The 23,279-nt window shown below is 45.3% G+C and overlaps 1 protein-coding gene across 1 annotated transcript; it reads right to left on the reverse strand.

Moving 5' to 3' along the window:
• Positions 1-21,555: 21,555 nt before the first annotated feature.
• LOC137624896 (uncharacterized) lies at positions 21,556-22,928 on the reverse strand. The gene is made up of 3 exons (XM_068355832.1): positions 22,773-22,928; positions 22,346-22,468; positions 21,556-22,198 (listed from the first exon to the last, which is right to left on the reverse strand). Exons 1-3 carry the CDS (start codon positions 22,804-22,806, stop codon positions 21,897-21,899), a joined length of 459 nt encoding a protein of 152 aa, XP_068211933.1. The 5' UTR covers positions 22,807-22,928; the 3' UTR covers positions 21,556-21,896.
• Positions 22,929-23,279: the final 351 nt, after the last annotated feature.

Raw genomic sequence — 23,279 nt, forward strand, 5'->3', positions numbered from 1 at the left:
CATCTCAGGCATCTTGGGGTCGCTAGCCATTGTCTCCATGTTTGTCTGGAGAGACATTGAGGCTGCCAGACGCTCCTTTGTATCCAATTCCCTCCGTAGGAGGAATTCCGACAACTTGGGAAGGTTTTCGCCGAACTGTTGACCTGCGATATCGGCGTCCAACTTCCCAACCGAGAAGGTGAGGTGTACCTCCTTCCAGTCCTTGTTGTCCAACGGCAAGGCCAAAGACAATGGCTTGCATTCCTCCAGGGATGGACATGGTTTGCCAGCTTCAACCGCCTTCAAAACGGCCGTGAACCCTTTCTGCATAAAGGGGAAGGCCCTAGCCGGGGAGGATACGAAGGAGGGGTGCTTCTTACTCAAAGCAGCAACTTTAGAGTTTGAGAACCCCCTCTCCTTCAACGCAGATGTTAAAGCAGCTTGAGCCTTGGCGTGATCCAGGATGATCACCTCCTTCGGTTCAGTCTCCTCCTTCGAGGCCGGCTCCTTCTTCAGACGGACATAACAGTCCGGGTAGGCCCCTCTGCTGGGCCAGAATTCCACCTCCTCAAGGGGAACTGAACCCAGCTTCTCCGACATGACGATCTTCCCGACCGTCATCGGCATGTGCTCGGCATATCTCCACGGGTTGGCATCCGAGCACAGAGGAAGGTCCTTCACGTTGAGCTTCTTTGGAGGTCCACGTGACGCTGTGATCTTCTGCATCTGGAGCTCCATTGCAGCGGCTTTCTGATTATTCTCCCTCTGCATCTGTTGTATCATACCAACGATGGAAGAGAGAGCCTGTCCCAGCTCTGCTGGAAGAGCGGACGAAGTAGAGGGGATAGGTTCAGGGGCCTGAACCGGAACGTCTGAAGGTACAGAAACCTCTTCCTCCACGGCAATCGGATCTTGATCCTCCTCCTCACTCTCTGCGAGGAGGTCCTGTTCCGCACGGTCGGACAAGTCAGACATCTTGTCATCCAGCTGGATGTCCTGCATGGCATCCGCAACATCCTCCTCCACTGGGATCTGGACGAGAGGGATCTCCGGCCGAGGCTGGGGAACAACAGCGTCAGTAGAAGCCTTGGGAAAAAGGTACGCCCTCATCTTCTCATTAGGAAGATAAGGTCCAGTGGTGTTCTTCTGGAAACCCCTTACCCATACACGGAGCTTCTCCCTCGCTGCATCCCTTGACTCCGCCGACCTAGGGGATTCAAAAGCCTCTGATAGCAGGTTAGTACACACTGCACATACCTGCGGATCCCAGTAGCGATGATCATCCTTGGAGGCTGCACAAGCCGCGTGCCTCCTACACGAGACATGTCCGCAAAAGTTCTTGCTGCGGACATTGCAGAAAACGCTATCGCATTTCGGATGCTCCTCCTGTAAAAGAAAATTTCCATGAATATCAAGTGAATTTCAATTCACATGTATATATGAGCATTCACAAAGAATAAGGGAAAGACACCTACTTGTGAAACCCACACAATCACCTGAGGAAGCCCACCAGCCATAAAATCGCGTGGTTAGTCTTTGCTAGAATAACCAGAGATCATATTTCCCGAGGGAAATTAGGTGTAGCTCACACCTAAGGTAAGATTTTACCAATCTGGCTAGAGATGAAAAGAATTCTCTTTTCATCCTTGTAAGGCGACACCAAGTGATTGCACAAGGCAACACAAGTAAGTTAGAAAAACAGTGTTGTAACCTACTATATCATGGTCTCCCCTGGTAGACTACACCACACAGGAAAGAACTGATACAGTACATGAGGGTGGTGTGCCGGCCGGCTCTTGCCGGTCAGTACCCCCCCCCCTTTTTTCCAAAGGTAGGTCTCAAGTATACAACTTCAGATCACCCCTATTGGGGAGAACTACAGTTCCCATGCCTGAACCGGCCGGCAGTGGTTGCCGGTCCGTAGCCACCCGGGTAGCACAGTGTTGCCGGCCATCACTCTTAGTGGCCGGCTAACCGAGCAATGTAGCAGGCCGGCCGGCAGCGGTAAGCAAACCCTGCCGGCTGGCATCCACACCAGGTAGCGCCCGGCTGCCGGCCGCCACTCATAGCGGCCGGCAGATGAGCAAAGAGACTGGCCGGCAAAGGCATATAACCACCGCCGACCGACAGCAAGAGAACTACAGAACACCCCCTACCGACGGCCGGCCCCTAGGCCGGCAGACGGCAAGGACAACACATAAGACAACAGAATGAGTGCCGGGCTAAGAGGCTATGAACCTCCGCGCCCGACACCCGAAAGAGTGCCGAGAGGAAGGGGAGACACTAAGTCAGGCTTCCTAACCACTGCTTACTGAATCTACAGACGGCAGCGGTTGAGGGACCAAGAAAGGACCGGGCAGCACTCAAGAGATAGGGTCTCTGCCGGTCGGCACACTCTGCCGGCCGACAGGGGACCCCGTCAACTCCCCATCCTAACCTAGGCTAGGTACGGATGTGAGACGACTGACACAAAGGAAACGGAAAAATAGAAGGGAAGGACAGAGGGTCCTGTCCAACCTTGCCTTGGTTAAGGATCATTCCCAACTAAGAAAGCTCATCTCAGCCAGAGAAATCCAGGGAGGGAGGCCGGCACTACTGGCTGCCTCCCTAAAACCAAGGCAAGGAAGGAATTGCTATTCCGGAAAGGGAACATATCCCGAACCCGGAACAGCAAAGAGGACAAGTCTGAGGGGTCACCGAGCGAAGGGATCATAACTACAGAAACCCTCCAAGGTGATCCAAGGAGGATAAATCTCCTATGCCCGTGTCAGGCAGCATGGGAGACTGCCCCACGCTAGGCCAACACGGACTCAGACTAATACACTGCTGTACTGTCCCCCTCTGGACCAACTCGGTTGGAACAGGAAGGTACAGTACTACTCCAGCATAGTTATATTTGAAAATTAATTCAAACAAACCACTAGAGTTAAGCCTAAGGCTTAAACAGAGGGTAAGGGTTTGCCCCTTCCCCGAAGAGAAGGGAGCAAACGGGGAAACAGACAATATTATAATGACGTAAGACAACCTAGCCTAGGCACTAAGAGAATCGATTACCTAAATCACCGAAACTCACTCCAATACTGTCTTGGAAAATACTCGAAAAAGGGCTTATATGTATAACGTTGCCTAACGCTTTAAGCAATATAAAATCACACTTGGAAGACTAATTATCATGCAGGAAGTACAAGGGCCAACAACTAGGCTACGAAGACTAGTGTTGGTCAGCCTAGGCAAATCTTTCGCCTGGCGCACTACTATCGCATCATAACAGAATTCCTAATTAAGCTAAGCAGCTAATTATTAAAGCGCAGGGGGCTGGGAAAGTCGCTCTTGCTAACAAATAAATCCTATTCTAGCGAGCGACAGCGTCCATGACGCCTCCAGCAGGCAACAGCTCTTGTATCAAAGATAACTCTTTTAATTACTTTAAATTTTAATCAAGAGCCTACATTTATACATAAAAGAAATAGTACTCAACTTATCCGAAGCAGAAGAAGTTGGAGAAAGCATAATACGAGAGTAAATCCAAGATTTTGGTAGAAACACAGGGAAAAACACCGAGTTGTATAGCTACGCAAAAAGGAATACAGATGGCGCCGCGAGCGGCGCAGGGCATGCTTACGGAACGGGGAGGAGAGATGCCTTACGAACGGCTTCCCCCTTTTTCTTATCGTTTTCGTTTTCTTGCCAATTGACCCCTACGAAGTGTTAACTCTATTCGGGGTATAGATTGCTATGTGGCGTGTCAAGAATACGTCCGCTGATATTTACGATATCCCTAAGGTCTTTTTTAGGGATACTCGCTCCAGGAGTTAGAATTCTGGGTAGCCTACCTTAAGGTAAATTCTCTGGGAATATCGCCGTAGTTGTGATATACCCTAGGAAGCTGCCTTTAAGGAACTTCCATCAGGACGACATGGCTTGAGCCCAAAAATATATACAGTATACAGTGGAACCTCTACACACGAACGTATCTACATCCGAATTTTCCAACATCCGAAGTAAAATTTGAGCAAATTTTTGACTCTACACCCGAATTTTATTTCGACACACGAAGTAAACATTACGCCATTGAGCGTCGAGTGCTCAGTTCTCTATTCAAGTGTGTATTGTGTGGTTGTCCTCTGTTTGGTCTGTTATTAACAGTGCTTATTTTCTTCCTTTTCTCACATTTCCTTTTTGATTTTACCTATAATCATGGTGCCTAAGAAGCTAAGTTTCAGTACAGGAAGAAGGCAATTCTTTCATTAGAATTGAAGCAAGAAATTATAGAAAAACATGAGAGCAGTGTGCATGTGAGTGATACTGTATGGCTAAACAATATGGCCGGGATAGGCCTATTATCTCGAGGATCATCAAGCTGAAGGCAGCCATTAAAGCAAATAACCATCGAAGTGGATCACCATTATTACAAGACATCTTAGCAATACCCTGGAAGAGATAGAACGCCTTTTGTTGATAGGGATAAAGGACAAAGAGATTGTTGGCAACGATCATTTGTGAGAAGGGCCAGTGTGATGAACAGAAAAAAAGTAAAAAGTGAAGCAAAGAAAACCATGATAGCATTAACAAGCTCTTTTAAATAACACTTCTCTCTTTTTCTGTTTCTCTCTAAACATAGCATTAACATGTTCTTTAAATAAAATATCTCTCTCTCTCTCTCTCTCTCTCTCTCTCTCTCTCTCTCTCCTTCAATGTTATAGTGTTAGATACGTCTATTATTTTTTTCCGAGAGAGAGAGAGAGAGATTAAACAAAAATGTGTTTAGAGTACATATGATTTTTAACAGCGTCAACGAGTTGAAAAACAATTAAATGTCACTATGAAAGTAATAACAGCTAATCTGAATTCCTTTATTAACTAAAACAGGAATTGCTACGCAGTAAGAGAGACGGTCGGGGAGGAGGTAGAGATGGTGACTGCGATAACATACCGTAACTCGTCACTGAAAGTGATGAAAATAAAAAATCAAAAGAAAAAAATTTAAAAAATATGAAATATAAAAATAAAAAAAAAATAAATAAGCTAAGTTAGATTAAAATTTCCGTAGTGTAAGTTACGGTATGTTATCGCAGTCACCATCTCTACCTCCTCGCCGATAGTGTCTCCTCGTGCGTGTGTGTGTGTTTGCGCATACGCACACGAGTGTGTTTGTATCAATATTTGTTTTAGTTAATAAGGGAATTCAGATTCGCTGATATTGTTTTTTTAGTTACATTTAACTGTCTTTCAACTCGTTACCGCTGTTAAAAATCATATGTACACAACACATTTTTGTTTAATCTCTCTCTCTCTCTCTCTCTCTCTCTCTCTCTCTCTCTCTCTCTCTCTCTCTCTCTCAGAAAAAATTAATAGACGTCTCTAACACTAACAGTGAAGAAGAACAAAGAGAGAGAGAGAGAGAGAGAGAGAGAGAGAGAGAGAGAGAGAGAGAGAGAGAGAGAGAGAGAGAGAGAGAGAGAGAGAGAATTTATTTAAAGGACATGTTAACACCCTGTCTACCTTCTCGCCGATCGTCCGTCTCTGGCGTAGCAATTCCTACACCTGCGTTGGCCTGTCTCTAAGGTAAAGTGGCAATAAAACGCATTTTTTATTTATTATTTCTTTATAATCTTTTTTACATGCTTCTTACATATTATGCAGTAATGTTATTGTTATGTGTAATTATGTGTAGCCATTTATTAAGAATTTATTATGGGTTTTTAGGCTGAGGAACGAATTAAATGAATTACCATGTATTCTTATGGGAAAATTCGTTTCTACATCCGAACATTTTCTACATCCGAAGTTGGTTCTAGAACGGATTAAATTCGTATGTAGAGGTACCACTGTATATATATATATATATATATATATATATATATATATATATATATATATATATATATATACACACTTATTTCGTGGTTTGTTTGTGCTCCTGTTAATATTGTGATAGCCTACAATTATTTTGTGCAGTTACTTTGTTAGTGCTTGTGTTAGTATATAAGTATTTTAATATGAAAAAAACTGCCTGCCAGGCGAAAAGTACAAAACTGGTCTCGGGATCAAAGTGGTGACCTATGCGTGGCTTACGTGAGCATGAGATGGGCCATCTTCGTGAATTTGCATTTTGTTTTGCCTAAAATAGCATAATTATGTAATTTTAACGGCTGTTGGTCTAACATTTTATTTATTGAGGACAATGAGACTAATAAACAGAACGCTTCTTGATATTGCGTGCCATCCTGAATGAATAAAACTGTGATTCTTTATTCTATGTTTATTGCTATCCTCTTGATTCCATATCAGCAGGAAAAAAATGTAATTACACATTTTTTTTTATATATAAACTATAAAAAATACTCATGTCATCTAACATTTGTTGAAAGTTTGAACTTTGGGAGTTCTATCGTGGTTTGTCTTTCACTCTGTATGGTCGTCAATTATGTTGACTAGATTCTTGTTCAAAGGAACTGCAGGAGCAAGACTTATTATACAATTTAAACCAATTCAAGCCTTAAAGATCATTCAAAATGCAATTCCAGTTCAAGATCAAATGTTCACTCAGGAAGCTCTTCAAGTCTTCCTGAGGTTTTATGAAGTGAAAGGTTTACATTAAAAAAGGTCATTAATATGGAGAAATTTATTTTGTCAAACAGTGTACAGGTATTCGTAGTAAGACGTACATCTCAACAAAAAGATATACAGTACATTACAGTATATAAATAGTATATAAGATATAGTAAAAAACATACAAACAAATTACGTTCTAAGTAGGCCATAAATGGGTATATTAAAAAAATAGTATATTCATGGGTCACTGATATGTATCAACAGAGGTAAATTAAATAAAGGGCAAAAATAGTTTATGAATACATTAACTAAGAAAACATACTTGGAAGGGTATAAAGTATAGATTTAGAAAAGTACCTTTTGTGCAGGCAATAAATTGGTATGTAACAAAAAACGGATTTTGAGCGAAGCGAAAAATCTATTTTTGGGTGAGATAGCCATGGCGTCCTGATGGAAGGTTCCTGTTTGGTAGCTTCCTTGGGTATAAGACTACTAAGATATTCCCAGAGAATTTAACCACAGGTTATCACAGAATTCTAACTTCTGGAGCGAGTATCTCAAAGGTTTCCCTTTAAGACATCGTAATACAACAGGGGACACGCATGTCTGAACGTGCCACATAGCTATCTTCACCCCGAACAGAGTTAATGCTTCGGTGTGTAAGGACTGAGAATAGCTGGGAGCCGTTCCACAGCTAATCTCACTCGTGGCTACTACTGATACTCGAGACGTAAACAAACGGACGCCATTGCTCTGATGACGTCACGCCCGTCTTCATCCTGAAGCCAGTTGCTGCCCATCACCATGATACAATTGTGTAGGGTGGGAACAAAACTGGACGAAGTAGTAGGGAGGGTCCATCAGGACGCCATGGCTATCTCACCCAAAAATAGATTTTTCGCTTCGCTCAAAATCCGTTTTTTGGGCTCAAGCCATGGCGTCCTGATGGAAGAGTACCAGAGAATCAATGTATCGTGGTAGATTTTCCCCCAGTGTTAAGTGCCTAGGCATTGACAAAACAGCAAAGTAATCTTAGGTAAAGAACCATAGGAACGAAGTATCCTGCCCCCCTTTGGTAGGAAGTTCCCATGGGCTATGCCGACGTCAAAGTGGTATTGAAGGGCTATTCATCCTGACAGAAGAACTTGAAGAACTTAGAGATGAAGCAGAATGTTTGATATTTGTATAGGAACATTCTGAATTAGACCAGTGGTGGTTGGGCACTGTGTATAGAGTTCATCTCTTGGTTATCAGAAGTAAGTATTCGTGTAGGAACCTTACTGAGACAGGGTGAATATAATTTAGGATTAGACATCTTAAATTCTTCATGACCATAAGAAAGGAGGAATAAATAAAACTATGACAGTATGTATTTCATAGTAGGTAGGAGCTGAAAGAGACGCATAAGTAATAAAATAGAAATTTTATTTCACAATGCAGAAATTAAATAATTTACAGCAAAAGTAAAGTTCATTTACAGTAATAATAATGTATATAGAAATAAAGGCTTGCTCTTGAATCTGAAAAGGAATTTCAGGATTAGTAGGTACTCGTTCTCGAGGAACGCAAGTCTTTAAACAACACATCATGCTCAAGGCATGCGGCACTTGTGTGACACTATGACATTTCACCTGGGATAAGAACAGTTATAAAAGCACTAAGTGTTTTTAGACATCACTATGAATCGCTCGAGGGTCAACATAGGCACCCGAAGAGTTAGAGTCCCAAGTAACTCACTGTTCTACGCAGAGTTAGGTGCAGGTTTCATAACACTACCTGCGGCTACCACAAAATGTTTGACTTCGTGCACTTGTTTCGCATAATGTTTAAAGAAAACTCGCGAGGACTTCCAGCCCGTAAAGTTCTTAAGGCTTTCAAAGTCCATGCTCTGAAAGAAGTTCAGAGAAGATGCCACTTTTCTAGGATCATGACCAGCGGGTGTACTGTTCGGATCCGCTCTGCGAATGAAGTAGGTGATTTTCGCTCTTAATTGTTTCAGTGACAAGTCGCTGCCCGATGTTTCTCCTTTGAAGAGTTGGCCTCCACCAAAGTTCGAAGTTCTGCGAAGATAGACCTTGAGACTCTCTACTGGACATAGAGAGACATCCTCCTTCAGGGGGCATATTCTCCAAGGGCCCCATCTTTTGGTGGGTAATTCGTTTTTAGCGAGAAACGTCGGATTAGGGGAGAGGGTCACTTCTCCTGAATCGGTAAACAGGATGTGTCCCTCTTCTCTTGATAATGCCACTATTTCGCTGACTCGAGCTCCCGAAGCGAGAGCAAATAAGAATATAACTTTCTGAGTCAGATCCTTGAGGGGGCATGAATCGTTGTCCAAGTTGGAGGCGAAATGGAGTACCTTGTCTAGTGACCAGGAGATCGGTTTCGGAGGGGGTGCTGGACGTAGGCGAGCACATGCTTTTGGTAATTTGTTAAAGATGTCGTTGGACAGATCAATTTGGAAAGCATATAGAATTGGTCTAGCCAAGGCCAATTTGCAGGTTGAAATCGTATTGGCTGCTAATCCTTGTCCATGAAGGTGAATGAAGAAGGACATACAGAAATCAATGGTGATTTCTTTAGGATGTTTTGCCTTGACAAAGGAGACCCATTTCCTCCAGGATGATTCATATTGCCGTCTCGTGGATTCGGTCTTGTATTCCTCTAGGAAGTCTAGACTTTTCTTCGAGATCCCAAACCTCTTCTTTGCGGCAAGGGAGAGAAAATCATGAGATGAAGGTCCTTGATTTTCGATGATGAAGCGAAGACAGTCGACTTCTGTACTTGTTGAGAGAGAACTGGGCCCGGGAGAGGGATCAGCTTGGGCTGCAGCTCCAGGACCAGGGGGTACCAGTTGCTCCGGGGCCACTTGGGAGCCACTAGGGCCGCTGTCCCTTTGAAGGTTCTCAGTTTGGAGAGGACTTTCAACAGAAGGTTGGTGGGAGGGAACAGGTATATCTTGGACCACCTGTTCCAGTCCAGTGACATGGCGTCCACCGCTTCTGCTTTGGGGTCCTCGTACGGGGCTACGTACAGAGGAAGTTGATTGTTGTCGCTCGTTGCAAAGAGATCTATCTGAAGTTCTGGGACTTGGTGAGAGATGAAGGAGAACGATCTTGCGTCTAGAGACCATTCCGACTCTATCGGGTTTGTCCGAGATAGAGCATCCGCTGTCACATTGCGGAATCCTTGTAGGTGAACTGCAGACAGGTGCCACTTCTTCTTCTCCGCCAGACGGAAGATTGGGAGAAGCACCTGATTTATCTGGGGCGATCTTGAGCCTTGGCGATTGAGACAACGAACTACCACCGAGTTGTCTAGGGTTAGACGGATGTGGATCGAGGGCGGCGGGGATAACTTCTTCAGAGTTAGAAGGACCGCCATGGCCTCCAAGATGTTTATGTGGAACGTCTTGAATAGTGGAGACCAGGTACCTTGAGCCTGTTTCAGGTGGGAGTGACCTCCCCAGCCTTCCAGTGAGGCATCCGTGTGGATGTTGAGTGATGGAGGAGGGTGTTGGAGAGGAATGGACCTTTTCAGGGCCTTTGCTTCCGACCACGGCTTTAGGAGGCGTCGAAGTCTGTTTGGAAGCCGTCTCTTGAGGTCTCTTCGAGCGATGGATGCCGAGCGTCTCCAGACTCCCGCGGTATCCTTTAGCTGTGCACGAAGCACTGGGTTTGTCACTGAGGCGAATTGTAGAGAGCCTAGAACTCGTTCCTGCTGTCGTCTTGAAATGCGTTTGGATTTCAGTAGTCGCTTGACAGACCCTGCTATTTCCTTCCTTTTCTTCTGGGGGATGGAAAGGCGGTGTGACTGAAGATTCCAGTGGATTCCCAACCACTGAAACTTCTGAGCTGGAGAGAGGCGAGATTTCTTCTCGTTGATCTTGAATCCCAGGTGTTCTAGGTACTGGGTAACTTCGTTGCAAGACTTTGCACACTCTTCGGGCGATGGAGCCCAGACTAGCCAATCGTCGAGGTAGGCCATCACCTGGACGTTTCTTAGGCGGAGCTGTTGTACTATGGCATCCGCCAGTTTTGTGAAGATCCGAGGGGCCACATTGAGGCCGAATGGCATGGCCCGGAAGGCATAGCTATTCCTTTGGAGTCGAAATCCTAGGTAGGAGGAAGCGTGATGGTTCATTGGAATGTGCCAATAGGCATCCGCCAGGTCTATAGAGACTGTGTAGGAACCTTGAGGCAGAAGGGTCCTTATTTGTTGAAGCGTCAGCATCTTGAATTTGTTGTTCTCTATGAACTTGTTGAGGGGGGATAAGTCCAGAATGACTCTGAGTTTGTCTGAGTCCTTCTTGGGAACGCAAAACAGTCTCCCTTGGAACCTGGTGGACTTTACCTTCCTTATCACCTTCTTGTTCAAGAGGTCTAGAACATATTCTTCCAGAAGGGGGGTTGATTGCTGGAAGAACTGCTGGAAGATTGGGGGTGGTTGCGTCCAACTCCAGCCTAGACCGTTCTTGATGATGCTGTGTGCCCAGGGATCGAAGGTCCAACGATCCTGGAATTGGCGGAGTCTTCCTCCCACCGGAAGCACTTCATTGCTTCTGGTGTCCCGAGGACTTGTTGCCTCGGCCGCTAGCTCCCTTTCCTCCTCTACCTCTGGAGGGACGGCGAGATGCGTCTCTGCTTGCACCCCTGAACGAGCCTCTACCTTTGGCATGAAAGGTAGTGGATGGTTGCTCAAAGGCAGGGGTGAAGACCGGTGACTGTGACAACACCGGTTGGGGGACCAATTGAAAGGTCTGTTGTGGTTGGGCAACCACTTGGGAGGTAGCGGGTCCCGGAAACTGACGTCGTTGCTGACGTTGCTGGGGTTTTGGCTTTTGAGGTTTCCTCTTAGGTTGAGGTCCATCGTCCTGAGAGGGTTTCCTTTTTCTGGACATGCCCCACTTGTGGAGAAGGTTCCTATTCTCCGTGGCGGCTCTGTCAGTTATTTCCTTGACAAGGTCAGAAGGAAAGAGGTGTTTTCCCCAGATGTTGGAGGAAATCAGCCTCCGGGGTTCGTGTTTCACGGTGGCACCAGCAAACACGAATTCACGACAGGCTCTTCGAGCCTTTATGAAGTGTTACAAGTCCTTCATTACTGTCAGTAAGTGGGATTTGGAGAGTACCATATAGTGATCTGGTACTCTAGTGTCACAGGCCATCACTTCCAGTTGGACTTGATGAGAAAGAGATGCCGCAAGCCTCTCCTTCGTGTCTTGTTCCCGGCGAAGGAGGTGATCGTTGAGCTTAGGGAGGTCTTCATTAAACTGACGTCCGGCGACATCAGGATCGAGCCTTCCCATGACGAAAGTATGCTGAACATCTTTCCAGTGTCGAGCGTCAGGGGGAGTCACGATGGAGAAGGGTCTGCACTCCTCCAGTGCAGGGCAGGGTTTCCCTTCTTCCGCCGCTTTAAGGCATGCAGCTAAGGCCTTTTCCAAGAAAGGAAGAACCGCAGTGTCAGGTGCAACATACGTAGGATGCTTCTTGCTCAAAGCCGGAAGCTTAGAGCAGGTAAAGCCCCTACTCTTAAATGCGGAGGCTAGCATAGCCTGGGCCTTTGTGAGATCGAACACTATCTCTTCTTTAGGTTCGGTCTCTTCCTTCGAGGCAGGTTCGGAACGAAGCCGGACGTAACAGTCCGGGTAGGCCTCAAAGCTTGGGAAGAACTCCACATCTTCCAACGGGACCGTGCCGATCTTGTCACTAACAAAGATCCTGCCGGTCGCAATAACCATATGCTCTGCATACCTCCACGGGTTGGCATGAGAGCAAGCGGGGAGATCCTTGACCGAAATCTTCTTCGGTACCGAAATCTTCTTCGGTTCTCTGGATCCAATCATCGACCTGATGGACTCCTGGTTCTCCTTCAGCCTGTCGTCCATGACGGCTCTAATCAGCCGGATCAGTTCTTGGGTAGAAGAAGAAGGATCCGGAGTCGAGGAGGTAGACGGAATGGACATTTCCGTCGGTGTAGGAGTAGGAGGAGGGATGGTCGAGGGAGCAGCTCCAAGCTCCGACTCGGTGTACTCCACCTTGTCTTCGTCCTCTTCGGCTCCTTGAGCCATAAGCGTCTTCTCCGTGTCTTCCGAGACGTCTGAGATCTGTTCATCATCCTCGGAATCTAAACGACACTCGTGCATGGACTGAGCCATGACCACATCAGGTTCCACCGTAATTTGGACAGTGGGGATCGCATCTTTTGGTACCACTGAGTCAGGGGAGGCCTTAGGGAACAACAGGGACCTCAGTTCTTCGGTGGCCAGGTACGGTCCAGTAGCATTTTTCTGAAAGCCACGCACCCACTTGCGCAGCTTTTCACGAGCAATGTCTCTAACCTCCGCTGAGGGAGGGTTATGGAAGGCCTCAACTAGGTGGGCCTGGCAGACCGTACAATCCAGTGGATTCCAAAACTTCAAATCCCCTTTCTTGTCTGCACAAGGGGCGTGAGTCCTGCAAGCCGTATGCCCGTAAAACTGCGGGCGTTTCACAGCGCAGAAGGCGAAGTCACACTTCATCTGCTCCTCCTGTGGAAGAAAGAGAAAATGAGTATGGGGGAGTCATAAGAATGGCTCTTAAACTAAGTTAATATTAATCATTAATTTTAACTTAAAGAAGGTGTGATGCATAGAGAATGAAAACAGTAAAGGAGAACATGCTCCATGCATCTCGCCCGGCTGGTTACCATAAGCTTGGTCCTTGGATAACCCAAATGACCGAGATCATTGGATATAGTTTCCTAGAATTCCCAGTATTTTGGAACTCCATGGAAAACCAAGGACAAGATTGGGATCGAATTCATTCGGTTCCCAGTTAAGAGCCAGAAGGCCTCATTAAAGGGTAACTGCTTCTGGCAACCAGCCGTGCTAAGATGCACATAGCATGCTGGAATTAGAAGAATGCAAAGAGACAGCATGATCACTAATAGAGCAGTACTAGGTACTGATCTTAATAGCAGAAGCAGCTTATCTGTTTGCGATATAGGGCTATCCTAGTCTTAAGATAGCTACAGTAAGGGGGTGCAAGTATTCTTGACGCCTCCGGGGCATCCGGCAAGCCGCCGGCATGCCGGAGCTCGCTCCAGCATAGATTCTGGCATTAGAACAGACAATTTTCAAAAGTCAGTTAAATACCAAGATGGCGGCCGCCGGCACAACGGCGGCACGCCGGCAGGAAGCGGCGGCTCCGGCAGTCGGAGGATGCCAGGTTGGTGACTGGGATAAGGATGGTAAAGGCAGTATCGGGTTGCCGGCAGTATATGCCGGCACTCCGGTGATCGACCGGCAAGCGGATGATTAGATAGGAGTAGGAGAGCCGCCGGTAGTAGCCGGCGGCAGCCGGCAGTCCCTCGGTACACGGGGGGCTGGCGGCAAGGGTAGGGAAGTCACCAAGTAGGAGGCAGGTATTGCCGACAGTAGAGGCGGCAAGAGACCGGCACCCGGATAGATAGAGAGACAGGGGGAGGGGGGAAGGGATGCAGGAAGTACCGTCAGGGTTCCAGACATCCCTCCCCCTCCCTGAGGGGGTGTACCCATGATAGAGGCAGGCTCTAACATCCATGAGCAGGGGTCACTAGGGACCGGGAGCTAGGTAGCCCAAGGGAGGGCTAGGGAACACCCAAGAGGAGGGGGGGGGGGGGGGAGACTCCCATATGCAGAACTAAACTAGCAACTAACCTTATAGGACACTATGAAGGTATATGTACCAGAGTGGACTGCACAAGGAAGCTCGGGTAGCCCTACTCTTCCACCCTAAGGAGGAGTTGTAGGACAGGGGACAGATGAGTATAAACTAACCTAAGCATAGGCTAGGCTATACAAGAGATAGGTGGGGAGGGAGAAGAGAGAAGTCTTCCCAGGAAGGGTTTCTGTACCAGAGCGGCCACTAAGGGAAGGGAGGACACTCCCTAACCTAAGATCAGGCTGATCGGCTAAAACGGTGCAAGAGTACAGTTTCAGCATGGAACAGAGAAACCTTCCTAACCCGACCTAGAACAGGGCTAAAGGTCCTGAACTAGGCAAGGAAGAAGACATATCGCTATCGCAGGAAAGTCATAGACTATCCTAGCCATAGAGGTAGGCTAGCCTAACCTCACTCTCAGACGCAGCCCTAAAGGGGGTTCATTCCTTTAGGGAGGACAGAGAGGCGATATATACTCTATTAGACAATTAATCCCTTTACTCAGAAAAGGGATCAAGGCTAAATAGAGGGAATGCCAAGGCAGGGGATGAAGGAAGCATATAGGGGTCCTAATATTAGGTTAGGCTAGAAAGAATCACTGACTAGCCTATCCCCTATATGGTCCCTGAAGGCGAAAACATTTGCATCACTGTCAAAAGTATTGTAAAATAATAATGCCACTATCTTCATAACTTAGTCTAGGATCACTAATAAATCATGCATGAACACTTGTATGTAGGTTCCTGGCCTGGGGGCTATAGTAGCCGACTGGTATGAGGTCAATCGATGACCGATAAAAAGCGTCTAAACACGATATAAAAGTTCCTAGCTATGAAGACTAAATAAACTAATGTATTCGATTAGTATATAATGCCGGAAACGTTGTTGTGGCTAACTAAATAAGACATGCATAACAACAACGACGCCATAAAATGGCGGGTCCGGTAGAGGCACAGCTCTGCCACAAAACATCAATTATTTCGAAAAGTAATATTTACTTTACGGCCAGAGCTTAATTAAACAATACTGGAACCTTGTACTCAACTTTCCAGAAGAAGGCGAGGCTGAAGGTAACGACATAGCGAAGATGCAAAGCGATAAAGATAACACAGGGAAAATCCGTCTAAGTAGGGCAGCTACTAAACAAAGGATGAAGACGGGCGTGACGTCATCAGAGCAATGGCGTCCGTTTGTTTACGTCTCGAGTATCAGTAGTAGCCACGAGTGAGATTAGCTGTGGAACGGCTCCCAGCTATTCTCAGTCCTTACACACCGAAGCATTAACTCTGTTCGGGGTGAAGATAGTTATGTGGCACGTTCAGACATGCGTGTCCCCTGTTGTATTACGATGTCTTAAAGGGAAACCTTTGAGATACTCGCTCCAGAAGTTAGAATTCTGTGATAACCTGTGGTTAAATTCTCTGGGAATATCTTAGTAGTCTTATACCCAAGGAAGCTACCAAACAGGAACCTTCCATCAGGACGCCATGGCTTGAGCCCAAAAATACTAGATTCCATTAGCTCCTACCTACTGTATTTGTATCAAGATGAAATGTGAAGTCACGGAGGGGCATCTAAATAGTATATATGAATATGTATTAAACAAAAAGAGTATAGAATACATATGAAATAATAATACATTCCAAGTAGGCCATAAATTGACATAACAAGAGTAGTACATAACATGGGCAATGATATATCAAGAAAAAATATGAAATCAAGGAAGTGCACATATATTGTATACCAGGAAAAATAACAAATTTCACAAGGCCATAACAATATATAAAAAAATAAAAAATTCCTGTTGAACCATAGAAAAAAAAAAAAAAGCACAAAGATACTTTGGAGAAAAACTTTTCTCTCCAATTGATGGTACATGATAAAGGGAGAATGATTTTCAGTTAGCAACTCGGAAATCAAATCAGTTAAATATATACAACAAATTTTAAGATTCAAAATATTATTTAGTATACGTGAGAAACAATGTAACGTGGAATAAACAGTACGAAGTATGAGGAGAGGAGTGTGCAGGCGGAGCATCTCGTACTGTAAGACCTTCCAGGGCACTGTTCATCATAGCACATACTTTTGCACTACCAATCTTGGTTGCCTGGGGCTCCTTTTGTTGCGGGAAGAAAAAATATATTAGGTTGAGAATCAATCTAAAGCTTATGAAAATGAGGATTGTTTTTACAGGGGTACTAATGGATGTTCAAGAAATAGTTGACCCTGACAACAATAGTGCACTGCTCTAAAATATGGACTGGGAGTATAGAAAAAACTGGCATGAATGTGTGCAATGGAAATGAATTACTTGAGAGAAGCACATGACACTTTGTAAGTTTGTACAGTACAAATTGAGTAAAAAGCAGAATGAAGGGGATGCAATGGACACTAAGGTGCTGCTTTAATACCAAAAGGCATATTCTTTATACATTGAAATGAAAAGTGATGCTATTTGGGGGAATGCCAAAATTGTAAATTAAGTTCACTGCTAGCCATCCACTTTGGGTAGCCTTTTCTTGGTCATTGTATTTGGTAAGCAAAAATGGATAAACTGAGTATTATTCATTAATCAGACATCCCATTCTCACCATACCTTACCTGGACAATATTTGTGGCAGTGTACCATTCATGTATAACATTTAAGAAGCAGTCCCAGACTAAAATTTGTTGTAAACATTCCCCTCTGCTTTATAAGGGCTTGGGACCTAACATTCTAAAAATGGAATGTTTCCACGTTAAAATGTTAGGCAGCATTAAAACTTTTTTTTTTTTTGTCGGTGGGTGGTTTCTATTGATAGTTGTGGATAGATGTACTTCAGAGTTAACTTTTTGGCCAACTGGGCGATGCATGAATGTTGCTATTTCTTTTTTGCACTCCGCTTTGCGGCCATCTGGGCTCGCCACTCCTCGTATGAGATATCCGAAGTCTCCATGCAGAACCAGTTCCCAAAATACTGGGTGTGGCCATCTGGCTTCCGCTCTTTGCCACACTTACGGCAAGTCATCATCTCCTTCACACACACACATCGTTTACACGCTATTCCGGCGGCTTCTTTCTGACGTATCTTGTTCTGGTAACACTTCGTTGACCTATTGATATTAGCCTGCAAAGTGGTACCAGGAACAAATTGTAGTTGTCCAGCCGGGTTGCTGTAAAGAAGAGGATAGACACCAGCTGTTGAGGTGGAGGGAATGGGAGCAGGAGCTAGAGGTACGAGACCAGCAGTTGAGTAGGAGGCTTGTGGGGCAGGAAGCAGAGGCACGAGACCAGATGTTGAAGCATAGGTATTGGGGGCCGGAAGCAGAGTAACCAGGCTAGGTGTTGAGCCGTAGGTGCTGGAGGCTGGAAGAAGTGGAACGAAACCAGTTGTTGAGGAAGATGTGGTCGGGGTCGGAAGCAAAGGAACGAGTCCAGTAATTGAGGTGGGAGTGGGAAGCATACAAACAATACCAGGCGATGAAAAGGCAGCGGTCGGGGCAGGAAGTATAGGAGCCAAACGTCTGGTGTTGGCCTGGCCTGTAGTAATTGTAGGCAGCGTGTGCACGAACGGCTGCGCCAAGGTCTGTGTGGGCATTCTTTCTAGCTTGGTTTTGGGTTCCAGGATTGGTGCAGTGGTATCCAGTTTGGGCTTGGGAACTGTAATTCCCTGCTGCAAGACCTGGTTTTCTTGGAGCTTGGATTTCTTTTGTACCTATAGAATGACAGACCCAAATTATTAAGGCAACAATGTTCATCTACACAGAAATATAATAACAAATATAGTAAAAGTTGTTTGCTATATGTAGGTATGTTTGTACAACTCTAGGCCAATAATGAATAGAAATAAACTTTCGCTCACTTACCACTGACCCAGAGTAGTCTGGTTGATGTCAAATAACTGTATCCTTGTTTTACCCATAACCCAGCCGTTATCGAGCACCTTATGCCTGATGCCCCGGTATGCACGGCAGACGTGAGTCCACCGGTGAATGGTGGTATTCTTTTTCCGTGTCGGCGACAGGTACCAGGCGCACAGTTTGGTTATGAGGCTCTCTACATACCGGTTCGAGTCTGGCCACTGTGCTGGCCCTGAATTTTGGCCAACAAAACATCTGCAACAAAATAACATAAGTCTATATAGTGTTTTTTCTATCTATGAAATTGAATTTTATTTACATATCAATTATGGACTCTTTGTTAATAAATGGTATGAGTGAACCACCAACCTTTGGGAGCTTATGGCACCAGGAGCCACAGGGGACTTAAAAGCCTTGAACCTGCCTGAGGCTTTCATCTTGTGACGAGGCGAGAAGAGGGTAGGCCTGCGATCCATGTCGTCCAGGTTTTGCCACAATTTGACAATCTCTTCCGCCTGGTCATTTGTGAGAGGACCTGTCTGGCTTTTCAAGGAAAATAGAAACTGGGCCAGATCCTCTACACGACTGTATCCCGCCACATTGTACTGGTCAACAGATTCCTGAATAGAAAACATTCCCTGCTATAATGCTAATAGGCATAAAGTGTAGTGCATAAATATGTAACAAATGATATTTATATCTTGATATTTGCGGTGTAATTTACCTTTGAGGAGTCACGATGAATAGGTGTTTCACCACCAGTGGAAGTACTAGGTATAGCTTGAGGTGAAGATGGAGGAACCAGCGTTGTAGCTGAAGATGGCTCGATATCAGTAATAATAGTGGGTTTGCTGCTTGTTTGGGATGCCGAGTCCTCGTCAGGGGTATATCCCAGCATACTGGACTTGTCAACAGGTTCCTGATTAAAGACATTCCATGAAATAAAGTCAAAACAAGACACATAAAACACTAACTAATAGTTATGTCAAGAAATAGTATCAAGATATATGTAGTCTAATTCACCTCTTGGGAGTCGTGATGTGCCGTTGAGTCTCCCCCGGAAGAAGTACTTGGGTGGTCGTGTGGTGGACTCGGAGGAACCAGCCCTGCCAGTGCAGACGCCTCTTTAAAAGGATTCTTAAAGAGTTTGCGCTTGACGGCAGATTCCTGAATAAAAAATTCCATGTAATTATGTTAAAACAGACACCTAAAATACTGTTACCTATAATTATTTAAAGAGATATTATCATGATATGGGTGGTCTAATTTACCTTTGGGGAGTCGTGAAATGTAGGCGTCTCGCCACCTGTGCCATCATTAGTCAGTGATGCCTGCCTGTTTGATGTTGCCGGCGCGCTGTCAGGACTCTTGAAGAGTCAACGTTTGATGCTGGATTTTCTTGTTCGGGGCTCCAGATCATACGTAGAGAGGGTCTTGTCATTTGCAGCACTATCAGGCTCGTCATAACCCTCATCTTCATCATCCGAAAAGTCCTCCAGATCACGTGCCTCCTCGCTGTCTGGGTCCAACGTCAGATCTTGAAGAGCTTCGCCTGTCTGGTTGTATAGGTATTCTATACCTATGAGTTCACCTGAAAAAAAACAAAATAATTTCACTGAGAGGTCTACATCTGAAAATTGGCCAACTTTATCATACGACAAAAGGGCTATGTGACATAACCATGGTAATATGAAAGAAATGACAGTTCAAGTTGAATATTAATATTTTTAAGCATTTGTTTCTTGTTGGCCCTTTTCTTAATTTCTTAAGAAATTATTTTTGGATAGTCTTGAAACATTCCATAAATTACATACAGTGCTGGTTTCATTTAGCCCCTTTCTACTGTACAGTACTTAAGAAGTGTATGTTGTATAACAATGATATAACATAATGACCTGTGTATTGACAAGGATCACAGTACGAGGGGTGGATCGGCTTCCCGAAGACTCTGTGGCTGAGGTCATTAGTGGCCGCCTTCAGCAGGCCACTGTAGTGTTCCCTAGATGTGGAATAGGGAGACATCCATCTCTACCGCAGCATTAGCCCTGTCCTCGTTCCAGCGTGACAGGCCCTCCAGCAGGTATGCCTGAAAGTGCATACCGCTTGCAGTCCTTCCTGGAAATAAACGTAACAGTATTAATCTTTAAGTACGTTTATTTATTTATGCGTACAACTCTCTATTCAATACATATTTTTAAATTCAGGGATGTGTAAATGTTTCATATACTGTGCAGTTACCTGGTATGAACCGGTTCAGGTGGAGGTGGAAAGACTCCAGAGATGTGGAACCTCTAGCACATCTCAAGACAGGAAGCACAATGCCGCCTTTCCGCAGCTTGCCCGTCTCCGTGTACAAAGAGATCCCCTCTGGGTCTTGTATGCAGGCCACGTGACGTTTCTGAGATGCCCAAATGTCCCAGATGCGGTCAGCGTCCAGCAGCGGAACACCCAGCGTGTCCCGACCCTGATCGCCGCTCAACGCCTCCAGTAACTCATCAATCAAATGGGTAGTCTCCTCTACACCACGTGTCCTGCGTCGGCAGTGGAGGGCCAGTTCATTCCGTGTGATACGATCACACATGTCATAGTCGGAGGGAACCCGAATCTTCTGCTCCAGGAGCTCGGCACGCTTGGCTTGTTTCAGACGTTTAATGTCCTCAGCGCTCCACTCGAATATGCAGGCCGAGAGTCGGCTCATGAATAAGCCATACAGCGGGTGGGAGTCGGTGGTGACACCAGCCGCGAAGCGTCTCGTAAAATGCCATACGTCGAGCCTGATTTTCAGGTCTGGCCATTCCTTGAACATGCTACGCATGGCTGACTTCTTCCCACAGCAATCACGGTCCACATATAGAGTGTGCGGCGGAGTGACACCTGCATCCTTGTACCTACGTACGATGCCCTTTACCATGGGTTCTATGCCGTAACCCTCGCTAGCAGTAAGGACACTCATCAGCACCTGACCGTATTCGTTGCCAATATTAGTGGCCCACGATGCAGTCCGGGCGCTGTGGCCCTCCCAGTTTCTTCACCACCTTGAACAAAGAAAAACAAATAATTATAAATAAATGGAAATGTTAATAATTATAACATTCTCTGAAAAATATTTGATTATATACTGTATTTTAAATAAATGGAAATGGTAATAATTATAACATTCTCAGAAAAATATTTGATTATATACTGTACTGAGAGTACTGCAGTATCTATTCATAATTATCAGTATTAACTAAATAGCAATAATGTTTAAGTAATAAAATCTATTAATATCTAAAAATAGAAATAACAATAGCTAATAATAGTACTTTACAGTCCTAAATTCTAGAATAGTATTGTATTTACCTTCTTGGTGGAATCCATCTTCAGTATGTTCCCAAAGACAGAGGTTATACTGGCCTTGACCTCATCTAGCCTCGTGATGACATCGTTTGAGTACACCGTCAGTAGCCAGCCAGCGCAAGGAAGTTCAGGCATGGCAGGGGGGTCCGTGGGTTTCGGCACAACGAGAGAGTTCTTGGCAGCGGCATCCATGATTGTAACACAGTCGGTCATGTAGCTAATGACCCTCGCATGCCATGCCACAGTGTGCTCCTCCACCAGCTTCTTGTGTATCTGGGTGACGCTGTTCCCTAGTCCACGCTGCCGCATTAGTATTGCCACCCGCAGGTTGCAGGCATAGCGGTAAGTCAAGAGAAGAGGGAACCGGCCACGGTGTCCCACGTCCAATTGGCGAGTGATGGCGCCACTCCAGCTGATCAATTTGCCCTTGCACCGACCACATTCCAGATATTCAGCAGCCAAGTTGTAATAGCCATCAATATCCAGAACTTGGCGTACTCAGGGGTAGATCCCAGCGGAGGTCAGCTGATGGCCCTCGCAGAATGAATTTGGACAGGCCAGACGTACCTTCCATAATTTACGAGTCATCCACAGCAACAGGCGTGTTGCAAAGTAGCTGTCTGGTCGAGGTAATTGGGTGGGTATCAGAGACGGCTCGGGAGGAGACCACCAAAGCTTGTTCACACGCTCCCAGGCCAGCTCCGGCTTCCCTCTGTTAGACACCTTGAACAGCGCCCGGGAAATCCATTGATGGTCAGCCTTGGGTAACGTCTTCTTCCATCCCTCTGGCAGTACCACATCTGTTGATTAATTGTTTTGTTAAATTTGAATATAAATACAAATATATATTTACAGTCAGGACAAAATATATAGACAGTGATTTACACTCATATCATTACATGAGAATAATAGTTGCATTATAGTACAAAGAATAGCTTGTATCGCACCATCAACGTGACTCTGTGCTTGTGAAACTGTGATGGGGTTGCCCTGGCTGCTAGTAGATTCATACAGCTCAACAGCTGTCACCAGGGCTTCATCATCAATATCGTCATTTGGACTTGCCGTTGCTGGAAAAAGATGATAAACAATGCATAACAATTTTATGTTGAGTAATAACTGATAACATGAGTGATTTCTCGGCACAGTACAATATATGGGATTTCCAACAAAAAATTACTTATCGTGTACTTAATTAAATACTGTATTAATATATATTTAGCATTCAGACATGGAAAAATTTGGAATTTAATATTCTACATGCTGTACATTTACTTTAAGAACAACAATTCTATATAAAAATCATGGGCAATAATTGATAACTTATGAGTGTTCTGAATTGTCAGCCAACATATTGTCGTCACCATACCTTACCTGGACACTTTGCCTTTGTTGGTGTACCCTTCATCTTCTTGGTTTTGCCCTTCGTACTGGGGGACGAGAGTGTCTCGCCCACCAGTACCGAGGACTGCCAAGGTGCCGATGGATTGACATCGTCAATGCGCTTCCTCTTCCCAGACGTTGATGGTTGGGCGCTGTCAGATGGTCTTTTGCTACTGAGGGATGGTTGGACAGCAGTCTTTTTCTGACGGGGGGACTCTTTCCTTCTCCTTTAACGCAACAGCCTCCTAGTCTTCATCAAAGGACAACATGTATTCCCTGAAGGAAAACTTGTTTTGGCTAAGAGGCGCATTAGTTTTCACCTCCGACCGCATGCAGTCTACCATCCAGGCAGCATAGCCCAATCCATTCTCCAGCATCCACTTAAAAGTCTGACCCCTGTAGATGCCAAACTGTAGCCTGAAGTGCCCCAACACAGTGATACGGTCGTTGACGTTACCCCCAACTTTACGGACCGCATCAACTGCGTTCTTCTCTACA

Source organism: Palaemon carinicauda, chromosome 31, assembly GCF_036898095.1.
Source record: "Palaemon carinicauda isolate YSFRI2023 chromosome 31, ASM3689809v2, whole genome shotgun sequence".
Classification (NCBI taxonomy): Eukaryota; Metazoa; Arthropoda; class Malacostraca; order Decapoda; family Palaemonidae; genus Palaemon; species Palaemon carinicauda.